Source organism: Staurois parvus, unplaced genomic scaffold (genome assembly GCF_062004578.1).
Source record: "Staurois parvus isolate SC_StPar_1 unplaced genomic scaffold, SC_StPar_1.0 ptg000488l, whole genome shotgun sequence".
Lineage (NCBI taxonomy): Eukaryota > Metazoa > Chordata > Amphibia > Anura > Ranidae > Staurois > Staurois parvus.
In genome coordinates this window covers 879,641-894,014 of record NW_028318284.1, presented here as the reverse complement: position 1 = coordinate 894,014, position 14,374 = coordinate 879,641, and the positions used below count along the sequence as shown (strand labels likewise).

At 39.0% G+C, this 14,374-nt stretch overlaps 1 protein-coding gene across 1 annotated transcript in view; it reads right to left on the bottom strand.

Annotated features, from left to right (window-relative positions):
• TRAPPC3 (trafficking protein particle complex subunit 3) overlaps positions 1 to 10,439 on the bottom strand; it is a 62,895-nt gene extending 52,456 nt beyond the window's left edge. The window contains exon 1 of the mRNA XM_089689648.1: positions 10,228 to 10,439. Coding sequence (XP_089545774.1) covers positions 10,228 to 10,269 — 42 coding nt within the window. The 5' untranslated portion in view covers positions 10,270 to 10,439. The remainder of the gene's footprint in view (positions 1 to 10,227) is intronic.
• Between the last annotated feature and the right edge of the window lie 3,935 nt (positions 10,440 to 14,374).

Sequence of the window (14,374 nt, the reverse complement as noted above, 5' to 3'; positions counted from 1 at the left end):
TGGCAGTTATTTTTTGACAGTTGCAAAATGGCAGTTATTTTTTGACAGTTGCAAAATGGCAGTTATTTTTTGACAGTTGCAAAATGGCAGTTATTTTTTGACAGTTGCAAAATGGCAGTTATTTTTTGACAGTTGCAAAATGGCAGTTATTTTTTGACAGTTGCAAAATGGCAGTTATTTTTTGACAGTTGGAAAATGGCAGTTATTTAATGACAGTTGGAAAATGACAGTTGGAAAATGACAGTTGGAAAATGACAGTTGGAAAATGACAGTTGGAAAATGACAGTTGGAAAATGACAGTTGGAAAATGGCAGTTGGAAAATGGCAGTTGGAAAATGGCAGTTATTTTTTGACAGTTGGAAAATGGCAGTTATTTTTTGACAGTTGGAAAATGGCAGTTGGAAAATGGCAGTTGGAAAATGACAGTTGGAAAATGACAGTTATTTTTTGACAGTTGGAAAATGACAGTTGGAAAATGACAGTTGGAAAATGACAGTTGGAAAATGACAGTTGGAAAATGACAGTTATTTTTTGACAGTTGGAAAATGACAGTTGGAAAATGGCAGTTGGAAAATGACAGTTGGAAAATGACAGTTGGAAAATGGCAGTTATTTTTTGACAGTTGGAAAATGACAGTTGGAAAATGACAGTTGGAAAATGACAGTTGGAAAATGACAGTTGGAAAATGACAGTTGGAAAATGACAGTTGGAAAATGACAGTTGGAAAATGACAGTTGGAAAATGACAGTTGGAAAATGACAGTTGGAAAATGAGTTATTTTTTGACAGTTGGAAAATGGCAGTTGGAAAATGGCAGTTGGAAAATGGCAGTTGGAAAATGGCAGTTGGAAAATGGCAGTTGGAAAATGGCAGTTGGAAAATGGCAGTTATTTTTTGGCAGTTGGAAAATGGCAGTTGGAAAATGACAGTTGGAAAATGACAGTTGGAAAATGACAGTTATTTTTTGGCAGTTGGAAAATGGCAGTTGGAAAATGGCAGTTGGAAAATGGCAGTTGGAAAATGGCAGTTATTTTTTGGCAGTTGGAAAATGGCAGTTGGAAAATGGCAGTTGGAAAATGGCAGTTATTTTTTGACAGTTGGAAAATGGCAGTTGGAAAATGGCAGTTGGAAAATGGCAGTTGGAAAATGGCAGTTGGAAAATGGCAGTTGGAAAATGGCAGTTATTTTTTGGCAGTTGGAAAATGGCAGTTGGAAAATGGCAGTTGGAAAATGGCAGTTGGAAAATGGCAGTTATTTTTTGACAGTTGGAAAATGACAGTTGGAAAATGACAGTTGGAAAATGACAGTTGGAAAATGACAGTTGGAAAATGACAGTTGGAAAATGACAGTTGGAAAATGACAGTTGGAAAATGACAGTTGGAAAATGACAGTTGGAAAATGACAGTTGGAAAATGACAGTTGGAAAATGACAGTTGGAAAATGACAGTTATTTTTTGGCAGTTGGAAAATGGCAGTTGGAAAATGGCAGTTGGAAAATGGCAGTTGGAAAATGGCAGTTGGAAAATGGCAGTTGGAAAATGGCAGTTGGAAAATGGCAGTTATTTTTTGACAGTTGGAAAATGGCAGTTGGAAAATGGCAGTTGGAAAATGGCAGTTGGAAAATGGCAGTTGGAAAATGGCAGTTGGAAAATGGCAGTTGGAAAATGGCAGTTATTTTTTGGCAGTTGGAAAATGGCAGTTGGAAAATGACAGTTGGAAAATGACAGTTGGAAAATGACAGTTGGAAAATGACAGTTGGAAAATGAGTTATTTTATGGCAGTTGGAAAATGGCAGTTGGAAAATGGCAGTTGGAAAATGGCAGTTATTTTTTGGCAGTTGGAAAATGGCAGTTGGAAAATGACAGTTGGAAAATGACAGTTGGAAAATGACAGTTATTTTTTGACAGTTGGAAAATGGCAGTTGGAAAATGGCAGTTGGAAAATGACAATTGGAAAATGACAATTGGAAAATGGCAGTTATTTTTTGACAGTTGGAAAATGACAGTTGGAAAATGACAGTTGGAAAATGACAGTTGGAAAATGACAGTTGGAAAATGACAGTTATTTTTTGGCAGTTGGAAAATGGCAGTTGGAAAATGGCAGTTGGAAAATGGCAGTTGGAAAATGGCAGTTATTTTTTGGCAGTTGGAAAATGGCAGTTGGAAAATGACAGTTGGAAAATGACAGTTGGAAAATGACAGTTATTTTTTGGCAGTTGGAAAATGACAGTTGGAAAATGACAGTTGGAAAATGACAGTTGGAAAATGACAGTTGGAAAATGACAGTTATTTTTTGGCAGTTGGAAAATGGCAGTTGGAAAATGGCAGTTGGAAAATGGCAGTTGGAAAATGGCAGTTATTTTTTGGCAGTTGGAAAATGGCAGTTGGAAAATGGCAGTGGGAAAATGGCAGTTGGAAAATGGCAGTTGGAAAATGGCAGTTATTTTTTGACAGTTGGAAAATGGCAGTTGGAAAATGGCAGTTGGAAAATGGCAGTTGGAAAATGGCAGTTATTTTTTGGCAGTTGGAAAATGGCAGTTGGAAAATGGCAGTTGGAAAATGGCAGTTATTTTTTGACAGTTGGAAAATGGCAGTTGGAAAATGGCAGTTGGAAAATGGCAGTTGGAAAATGGCAGTTGGAAAATGGCAGTTGGAAAATGGCAGTTGGAAAATGGCAGTTATTTTTTGGCAGTTGGAAAATGGCAGTTATTTTTTGGCAGTTGGAAAATGGCAGTTGGAAAATGGCAGTTGGAAAATGGCAGTTGGAAAATGGCAGTTATTTTTTGGCAGTTGGAAAATGGCAGTTATTTTTTGGCAGTTGGAAAATGGCAGTTGGAAAATGGCAGTTGGAAAATGGCAGTTGGAAAATGGCAGTTGGAAAATGGCAGTTGGAAAATGGCAGTTGGAAAATGGCAGTTTTTTTTTGACAGTTGGAAAATGACAGTTGGAAAATGACAGTTGGAAAATGACAGTTGGAAAATGACAGTTGGAAAATGACAGTTGGAAAATGGCAGTTATTTTTTGACAGTTGGAAAATGGCAGTTGGAAAATGGCAGTTGGAAAATGGCAGTTGGAAAATGACAGTTGGAAAATGACAGTTATTTTTTGACAGTTGGAAAATGACAGTTATTTTTTGACAGTTGGAAAATGGCAGTTGGAAAATGGCAGTTGGAAAATGGCAGTTGGAAAATGACAGTTGGAAAATGAGTTATTTTATGGCAGTTGGAAAATGGCAGTTGGAAAATGGCAGTTGGAAAATGGCAGTTATTTTTTGGCAGTTGGAAAATGACAGTTGGAAAATGACAGTTGGAAAATGACAGTTGGAAAATGACAGTTGGAAAATGACAGTTGGAAAATGACAGTTGGAAAATGAGTTATTTTTTGGCAGTTGGAAAATGGCAGTTGGAAAATGGCAGTTGGAAAATGACAGTTATTTTATGGCAGTTGGAAAATGACAGTTGGAAAATGGCAGTTGGAAAATGGCAGCTGGAAAATGGCAGTTATTTTTTGACAGTTGGAAAATGACAGTTGGAAAATGACAGTTGGAAAATGACAGTTGGAAAATGACAGTTGGAAAATGACAGTTGGAAAATGACAGTTGGAAAATGACAGTTGGAAAATGACAGTTGGAAAATGACAGTTGGAAAATGACAGTTATTTTTTGACAGTTGGAAAATGACAGTTGGAAAATGACAGTTGGAAAATGGCAGTTGGAAAATGGCAGTTGGAAAATGGCAGTTGGAAAATGGCAGTTGGAAAATGGCAGTTATTTTTTGACAGTTGGAAAATGACAGTTGGAAAATGACAGTTGGAAAATGACAGTTGGAAAATGACAGTTGGAAAATGACAGTTGGAAAATGACAGTTGGAAAATGACAGTTGGAAAATGACAGTTGGAAAATGACAGTTGGAAAATGACAGTTGGAAAATGACAGTTGGAAAATGGCAGTTGGAAAATGGCAGTTGGAAAATGGCAGTTGGAAAATGGCAGTTATTTTTTGACAGTTGGAAAATGACAGTTGGAAAATGACAGTTGGAAAATGACAGTTGGAAAATGACAGTTGGAAAATGACAGTTGGAAAATGACAGTTGGAAAATGACAGTTGGAAAATGACAGTTGGAAAATGACAGTTGGAAAATGACAGTTGGAAAATGACAGTTGGATAATGACAGTTGGAAAATGACAGTTGGATAATGACAGTTGGAAAATGACAGTTGGATAATGACAGTTGGATAATGACAGTTATTTTTTGGCAGTTGGAAAATGGCAGTTGGAAAATGGCAGTTGGAAAATGGCAGTTGGAAAATGGCAGTTGGAAAATGGCAGTTGGAAAATGGCAGTTATTTTTTGGCAGTTGGAAAATGACCGTTGGAAAATGACCGTTGGAAAATGACAGTTGGAAAATGACAGTTGGAAAATGGCAGTTGGAAAATGGCAGTTGGAAAATGGCAGTTGGAAAATGGCAGTTATTTTTTGACAGTTGGAAAATGACAGTTGGAAAATGACAGTTGGAAAATGACAGTTGGAAAATGACAGTTGGAAAATGACAGTTGGAAAATGACAGTTGGAAAATGACAGTTGGAAAATGACAGTTGGAAAATGACAGTTGGAAAATGACAGTTGGAAAATGACAGTTGGATAATGACAGTTGGAAAATGACAGTTGGATAATGACAGTTGGAAAATGACAGTTGGATAATGACAGTTGGATAATGACAGTTATTTTTTGGCAGTTGGAAAATGGCAGTTGGAAAATGGCAGTTGGAAAATGGCAGTTGGAAAATGGCAGTTGGAAAATGGCAGTTATTTTTTGGCAGTTGGAAAATGACCGTTGGAAAATGACCGTTGGAAAATGACCGTTGGAAAATGACCGTTGGAAAATGACCGTTGGAAAATGACCGTTGGAAAATGACCGTTGGAAAATGACCGTTGGAAAATGACCGTTGGAAAATGACCGTTATTTTTTGGCAGCTGGAAAATGGCAGGGTTTTTTTTGACAGTTGAAAATGGCAGCTATTTTTTGACACTTGGAAAATGACACTTGGAAAATGACAGGTTTTTTTGACAGTTGGAAAATGACTTTTGGCATTCTATAGACAGCTTAATCTCAATTTTAAACATCACCACTGAATTTGGAGAGTATGTGTGTTAAGTGTTTATTTGGAATGTTGAATGGTTCTGACTCCAGGTCACATCTTGGTTCCCATTATACTCTATGTGCATTCTCTTTTGTCATTCCATAGAAAACAGCTATAATTTCAAATGATTTTAATTTTACAATCTGATACTCTACTTGGTGAACACCTGTGAGAAAAGTGCAATTGCTGTTTCTCAGATTTGTCTGCAAATGAGTTTATGTTTTGCTTCCCATCATATGTATATATAAATTATCCACTTGTCCTCCTGAGGATTTACCCCCCCCCCCCCCCCCCCTTCCTGACCTGGCCTCTTTTTGCTACTCGGCGCTGCACTAATTCAACTGATAATTGCGCGGTCATGCAATGCTGCACCCAAACGAAATTATGTCCTTTTTAACACAAATAGAGCTTTCTTTCTCTGGTATTTGGTCATCTGTGTGCTTTTTATTTTTTGCGCTATAAACAAAAAAAGACCAAACATTTTGAAGAAAAACAATATTTTTTACTTTCGGCTATAACAAATATATAGTAAACTCAAAGTTAGTTAAAAATTTAGGCCAAAACGTATTCTGCTACATGTTTTTGGTAAAAAAAAAAAATCCCAATAAGTGTATATTGATTGCTTTGTGTGAGTTATAGCATCTACAAACTATGGTATAGATAATGGAATTTACACAGCTTTTACTTTCTGCCTGCCTATCACATTTCTTGAGGTGCTAAAATACCAGGATAGTACAAACACCCCCAAATGACCCCTTTTTGGAAAGTAGACACTCTAATGTATCTGCTGAGAGGTATATTGAGTCCATGGAAAATTTATTTTTTTCCCACAAGTTTCTGGAAAATGACTTACACAAAGTTGTCATTTAAATGATTATTTCTCGCACAAGCCATGGATATATGTGGAATTACATCCCAAAATACATTCTGCTACTTCTGCCGAGTAGTATGGGTATACCACATGTGTGAGAGTTTTTGGGAGCCTAGCCACATACAGGAGCCTGAAATCCAATGACCACTTTGAAAGCCTGAAGGTGCGCAACTTCCTCATTTCACTTCCTCACTACCTATCACAGTTTCGGAGGCCCTGAAATGTCAGGATAGAACCAACCCCCTCCCAAAGGACCCCTTTTTGGAAAGTAGACACCCCAAGAAATTTAAAAAGAGGCATGGTAAGTATTTTGCAGATCTAATTTTTTCTCACAAGGTTTTGAAATATAAAAAAGAGAAAAGAAAAAACATGTTTTTGTTTTTTTATTAATTTTCCAAAAACTTTTGGCAACAAATGAGATCTGCAAATACTCACCATGCTTCTTATCAGAGTGTCTACTTTCCAAAAAGGAGTCATTTGGGGAGGCTAGGTGCAATCCTGGCATTTCAGGGCCTCTGAAACTGTGATAGGTATTCAGGAAGTGTAATGAGGAAATAAAGCTCTTTAAAAGCCTGAAGGTGCTTATTGGATTTTGGGGTCCTGTATTTGGCTAGACTGCCAAAAAGTCTCTCACATGTGGTATCCCCATACTCAGGAGAAGTAGCAGAATGTATTTTGGGGAGGAATTCCACATATGCTCATGGCATAAAAAAAAAAAATGTTATTTTGTCATTTTCCAAAAACTTGTGATAAAAAAATAAGTTCTTCTATTGATTCAACATGCCTCTCAGCAAATAGTTTGGGGTGTCTACTTTCCAAAAAGCAGTCGTTTCGGGGGGTGGGGGCATTCTATGCCCAGCATTAGAAGTTTATGCCACACATCACTCACTCTTCTAACCAACTGAAGACCAAGCCTTTTCTGACACTTTGTCCACATGAAAAAAAATGTGTATTTTTTGCTACGAAATTAATTTAAACCCCCAAACATTATATATATATATATATATATATATATATATATATATATATATATATATATATATATATATATAGTAAAGCAGACACCCTAGTGAATAAAATGGTGGGTGCTACAATTCTTTGTCACATAGTACTTGAGCAGCGATTTTCCAAAAGCAAATTAAAAAAAAACCAAAAAAACTTTACTTTTAATGCACAAAAACACAATATATTGCCCAATTATTTGGTAAAATATAAAAGATAATGGTATGCCGAGTAAAGAGATACCAAACATAACATGATTTAAAACTGAGCATGCCCCGTGCAATGGTGAAAACGGCATACATTTTTAATATCCGCAGGCAATGTTTTAAAAGCCTTTACAAGCTACCATTTTAGATTTACAGAGGATGTCTAGTGTTAGAATTACTGTCCTTGATCTGACGTTCACGGCAATACTTCAGATGTATTGTGCAACTGCTGTTTACATACCGGCACAGGGTCAATGCTCGTACACACAGGTGTGGGCGCGTGGGGGGCGAGGTGTTTTTTTTTTTGTTATTTTGATTTTTTAAAATATTTTTACACTGTCACTTTAATTTTTTTTTTTTTACCACTTTTAATGCCATCACAGGGAATGCAAATATCCCCTATAACTTCAATGGGCATTGTCATATTGTTTTCTGAGAAATCTGGGGTCTATCAGACTCTAGATATCTCCTCTGCCCTTACATTATCTAATCTCACCAAGATCGGTATGATCAGATGCTTTCCCAGTTTTGGTCTCTAATCAGCTCTATGATCAGCTGGCAGAAACAGCGGCTGCATTTTCAGGTTCCCTCGATGGCAGGGGACTGCCAGAGAAGGCCGTGGAAGGCAGCGGGGGAGGAGGATCATCTCCCGCTGCTTGTAAAAGCAATCCTACAGCCAATTAGCCACTAGGATTGCTTTTACATGAAAGCCGATCGCCGGCTGAAAAAATTATATGAGGATGATGACTGCAGCTGTAGGCATCATCCTGGTATAACCATGCAAACTCCAGTGATTTACCAGTACATCGCTGATCCTTGTTGGGTATATACTGTATGCTATGTTCTTTTTTTTCACCCACTTCTAATGGTGGGCACACATTAGGTCGCATGGTGCCACATGCGACAGTTCCAAGATTGTACAAATGTCTAAATAGTGGCACGCTTGAATAATATTGTCCAGGTGTAAGTGGTACCCCATACGGAAAAAAGATGACACCAAGTCCCGAACTATCTTGCCACTGCTCTCCATGTAGTCTGGGCATCCGGGGGGCTCCACGTGACTATCTTTTCCCTCATAAATCCGAAACTTATAAGTACAGCCTGTTGCTCTCTCACAGGTCTTCTACTTCTTGACCCCACATCTGGCACACTTGCTGGGGAGAAGTTGTTTGAATGCAAGGTGGCCAGAAAAATTAATGAGGGACTAATCAACGCAGATGTTTTGCTGGGGAGCATAGACAACCAAATTTTTGGTTACGGTGATTTGCGAGGGGCTGAAATTTGTGGAACCGGTCAAATTCAGGGTCACCCCGAGGACGACAGAGTGTATTGTCGTTGAAATGCATAAAACACATACTCTCATATCTATGCCTGGCCATGGCAGCAGAGAACACGGGCATGTGATGAATCGGGTCTGCGGACCAATACAACCGCAATTCATTTTTTTTTAGTAATGCCCATGTTGAGGGTTAGGCCAAAAAAAAAACAAACCATAATGGGTTTCCATGCGAATGGTCTGGCAAGGTTTGAATTTGGGTTGGCAGCGATAAATTGTTGTGCAGATAAATTGCTTTGATCCACAATCAATACATACAGATCTTTTGTGAAATACAGCTAAAAAAAATCAAGGGGAATAGTTAAATTTGCTGTTTCCACCTGAATTCCGGGTTGGGCAGTTTATAGCGCAGGAGGAACATTGATCACTTTTAACAATCCAACTTAACCTCAATTTGTAACATCAGCATTGAACTTGGAGAGTATGTCTGCTAAGGATTCATGTGACATGTCTAATGCTTCTGACTCCATTATTGTCTATGGGCATCCCACTGCCCTGTTAAAGTCTATGGGCATTCCCTTCTGTTCCATTATTGTCTATGGGCATCCCACTGCCCTGTTATAGTCTATGGCCATTCCCTTCTGTTCCATTATTGTCTATGGACATCCCACTGCTCTGTTTTAGTCTATGGGCATTCCCTTCTGTTATGTTATTGTTTATGGGCATTCCAATGCCCTGTTATAGTCTATGGGCATTCCCTTCTGTCATATTATTGTCTATGGGCATTCCACTGCTCAGTTTTAGTCTATGGGCATTCCCTTCTGTTATGTTATTGTTTTTGGGCATTCCACTGCCCTGTTATAGTCTATGGGCATTCCCTTCTGTCATATTATTGTCTATGGGCATTCCACTGCCCTGTTATAGTCTATGAGCATTCCCTTCTGTTCCATTATTGTCTATGGGCATCCCACTGCTCAGTTTTAGTCTATGGGAATTCCCTTCTGTTATGTTATTGTTTTTGGGCATTCCACTGCCCTGTTATAGTCTATGGGCATCCCACTGCCCTGTTAAAGACTATGGGCATTTCACTGCCCTGTTATAGTCTATGGGCATTTCACTGCCCTGTTATAGTCTATGGGCATTTCACTGCCCTGTTATAGTCTATGGGCATTTCACTGCCCTGTTATAGTCTATGGGCATTTCACTGCCCTGTTATAGTCTATGGGCATTTCACTGCCCTGTTATAGTCTATGGGCATTTCACTGCCCTGTTATAGTCTATGGGCATTTCACTGCCCTGTTATAGTCTATGGGCATTTCACTGCCCTGTTAAAGTCTATGGGCATTCCACTCTGTCATTCCTTATAGTATGGCCCCTAAAAGAGTGGTCAGGTAATGAGAGGAGCCTTAACCGTGAATGGTCAATGTGCTATGAGCCCTATGATCACCCTGTGCAGTGCCAGGAGTCCTATCCATGGGCTCAGTATAAGTAGGGTTGTTACCTCATCCCTTTACACTTGAACACACATTAATTACACAGGTTCTGTGGCTGATTACGGTCACAATTAAACTCAGTGCTTTATTTGCTTTAAATTAGCCCCAGAACCTGTGTAATTAATATGTGTTCAGTTTTAAAGGGATGAGGTAACAACCCTAAGTACAAGACCAGACTGTGCAGTGCTATGAGCTCTATGTATGGGCCCAGGCAGTGTAAGACCATCATACCCAGCCCGCTCACCATCTTCTTGCTCTCCGTTCCTCTGTTAGCTTGCCGGGACATGGCTGACAAATGTAGCCGACACTACAAACCGAAGAAACACGGCTTCTCTTTCACACACCGGCTGAAGAAACCCTTTCCAGGCAGTTTTCTTTCACTGACAGATGAACTCTACACTGCGCCTGCGCAAATTACCGACACGGCTTCTGGGAAATATAGTCTACCAGTTCGTGAATGCTCGTGGCCGACTGCCTATAGTGAACTACAGCAGTTCCTCTGCGAACTTCCTGACAGGAAATGTCGTGTCAAGGCTCACTTCCGCCCAGCAAGCAGGCTTGTCCTATGCACGGAAGTCGCGGAGAGCTGTGCGAGGACGTGAAATATGGTTGTGCAGTACGTGGATGGGGCACCAGAGGGCGCGCCCCCATCTGATATAGGAGGCTCAGAGCTGAGTGCTCTGCATAATTGTGGACCAATTTCCGGGAGCCTGTTACTATTCCACCATGGTAGAGTGCTGTTCACTAATATACACAGAACATGCAGGCTTTGTATTTATTCTGATATTATCTAGTCAGCTGTCTTCCATATGCCTATGTCTGTCATAGCCTATATTTTGCAAAAATGTAATAAATGCATCTACGTTAACTACTTGACCCCCCCAGGTCAATCCTGATATTTTTCTCACGCATGTAAAAAATCAGCATTTTTTTTTTTGCTAGAAAATTATTGGAACTGTCGTGCGTGTTCATCTTTGTGAGATGGATAGGGGCACTTTAAATCTTTATTTTTTCAATTATTATTTTATTTAAATTTATTTCAGGTACTTATATAGCGCTATCCATTTACACAGCGCTTTACACATATATATATTGAACATTCACATCAGTCCCTAACCCTCAAGGGGTGTACAATCTAAGGTCACTAACTCACATTTATACATACATATATTAGGGCCAATTTAGACAGGATCCAATTAACCTACCAGCATGTCTTTGGAGTGTGGGAGGAAACCGGAGTACCCAGAGGAAACCCACGCAAGCACAGGGAGAACATGCTAACTCCATGCAGGAGGCGCCATGGTCGGGTATCAAACCCATGACCCATTTACTGTAAGGGAGACGTGCTAACCACTAAGCCACTTTATTTATTTTTACACTGTGCCTTTATTTTTTTTAAATTTACTTTATTGCTTTCACAAGGGATGAACAACATCTCTTCATGGAGAGAGACCCCAAATTTCGCCCCCTGGCCCCCCAAAGCAGCAGATCACACCAAGATTGGTTTAACCACTTGCCCTCCGGAAGATTTACCCCCCTTCCTGACCAGGCCATTTTTTGCAACACTTTAACTGACGATTGTGTGGTCATGCAACACTGCACCAAAATGAAATGTGTGTCCTTTTTCCCCACAAATAAAGCTTTCTTTTGGTGGTATTTGATCACCTCTGCAGTTTTTACTTTTTGCATTTTTTGTGTTATGGCGCTGTGCTGTTTCAACAGGTCATGCAATGCTGTGCCCAAACGAAATTTATGTATTTTTTTCACACAAATAGATCTTTCTTTTGGTGGTATTTGATCACCTCTGGGTTTTTTATTTTTTTGCGCTATAAACAAAAGTACCGAAAATTTTGAAAACATGATGTTTTCTCATTTCTGTTATAAAAAATATCCTATAAACCCAAATTTCGTCATAAATTTAGGCCAAAATGTATTTTGCTACATGTTTTTGGTAAAAAAAAATCCCAATAAGTGTATATTGATTACTTTGTGTGAAAGTTATAGCGTCTACAAACTATGGTATAGATACTGGAATTTACGCCATTTTTTTTTGCTAAACAGCACTGCACATTTTCAGTTGGTAATTGCACATTCATGCAATGCTGTACTCAAACAAAATGTATGTTTTTCACACAAATAAAGCTTTCTTTTGGTGGTATTTGATCACCTCTAGGTTTTTATTTTTTGCGCTATAAACAAAAAAGGACCAATTTTTTTTGTAAAAAAACGATATTTTCTCATTTCTGGGATTTATTTATAAAAATAAATAAAGAAATAAAATTTCTGTTATAAAAACTATCCAATAAACTCAAATTTTGCCATACATTTCACAGTTTCGGAGACTCTGAAATGCCAGGATAGCACCAACCACCCCCCCCCCCTAAATTACCCCTTTTTGAAAAGTAGAACCCCCAAGGAATTTAATAAGAGGCACAAGTATTTTGCAGATCTCATTCTTTCTTACAAGGTTTTGAAAAAAAAAGGAAAGAAAAAATATATATGTTGTTTTTGTTTTCTGTGTTCATTTTCAAAAAATTTGTGGCAACAAACAAGATGTGCAAAATACTCACCATGCTTTTTATCAAATTCCTTGGGATGTCTACTTTCCAAAAATGGGTAATTTTTTTTTTGGGGGGGGGGGTTGGTACTGTTCTGGCATTTCAGGGCCCCTGAAACTGTGATAGGTAGTCAGGAAGTGTAATGAGGAGATAAAGCCCTTTAAAAGTCTGAAGGTGCTTATTGGATTTTGGGGTCCTGCACGCCGCTAGACTAACAAAAAGTCTTTCACATGTGGTATCCCCATACTTGGGAGAAGTAGAAAAATGTATTTGGAGGAATAATACCACATGTACCCATGGCGTGTGAGCAATAAACCATTTAAGTGACAATTTTTTGTAAAAATGTTTTTTGGGTTTTTTTGTCATTTTTAAAAAAAAAAATTCTTCTGACTCAGCATACCTCTCGGCAAAAAGTTTGGGGTGTCTACTTTCCAAAAAGGAGTCATTTTGGGGGACAGGGGATATTTTATGCCCATCATTAGAAGTTTATGCCACACACAGGGGCGGACTGATAACTCATGGGGCCCCCGGGCAATAGGAGATCATGGGGCCCCTGTGTCCTTGCCCAAACTCAAAAAAGCCTATGAAAAAGGTACCAGAGGCATCTCATGGGGCCCCCTACTGACCCCGGGCCCTCGGGCAGTGCCCGAGTTTCCAAATGGTCAGTCCGCCCTGGCCACACATCACTCTCTCTTCTAACCACCTGAAGACCAAGTTTTTTCTGACATTTTTTGTTCAAATGAGAAAATCAGTATTTTTTGCTAGGAAATTACTTTGAACCCCCAGACATTATATATTTTGTTAAAGCAGACACCCAAGTAAATAAAATGGTGGGTGCTGCAATTTATTATGTCCCAAACTACTCGCGCATCGATTTTTAAAACGCAAATTTTTTTTTAAAAGACCCAATTTTTACTTTTAATGCATAAAAACAGAATATAGGTTATCTGGCATTCGTGGATTTACAGGTGAAACTCAAAAAATTAGAATATTGTGCAAAAGTTCATTTATTTCAGTAATGCAACTTAAAAGGTGAAACTAATATATGAGATAGACTCATTACATGCAAAGCAAGATAGTTCAAGCCGTGATTTGTCATAATTGTGATGATTATGGCTTACAGCTCATGAAAACCCCAAATCCACAATCTCAAAAAATTAGACTATTGTGAAAAGGTGCAATATTCTAGGCTCAAAGTGTCCCACTCTAATCAGCTAATTAAGCCATAACACCTGCAAAGGGTTCCTGAGTCTTTAAATGGTCTCTCAGTCTGGTTCAGTAGGAATCACAATCATGGGAAAGACTGCTGACCTGACAGTTGTGCAGAAAACCAACATTGACACCCTCCATAAGGAGGGAAAGCCTCAAAAGGTAATTGCAAAAGAAGCTGGATGTTCCCAAAGTGCTGTATCAAAGCACATTAATAGAAAGTTATGTGGAAGGGAAAAGTGTGGAAGAAAAAGGTGCACAAGCAGTAGGGATGACCACAGCTTGGAGAGGATTGTCAGGAAAAGGCCATTCAAAAGTGTTGGGGACTTTCACAAGGAGTGGACTGAGGCTGGAGTCAGTGCATCAAGAGCCACCACACACAGACGGATCCTGGACATGGGCTTCAAATGTCAAGCCGCTCCTGAACAACAAACAACGTCAGAAGCGTCTTACCTGGGCTAAAGAAAAACAGACCTGGTCTGTTGCTCAGTGGTCCAAAGTCCTCTTTTCTGATGAGAGCAACTTTTGCATCTCATTTGGAAACCAAGGACCCAGAGTATGGAGGAAGAATGGAGAGGCACACACTGCAAGATGCTTGAAGTCCAGTGTGAAGTTTGCACAGTC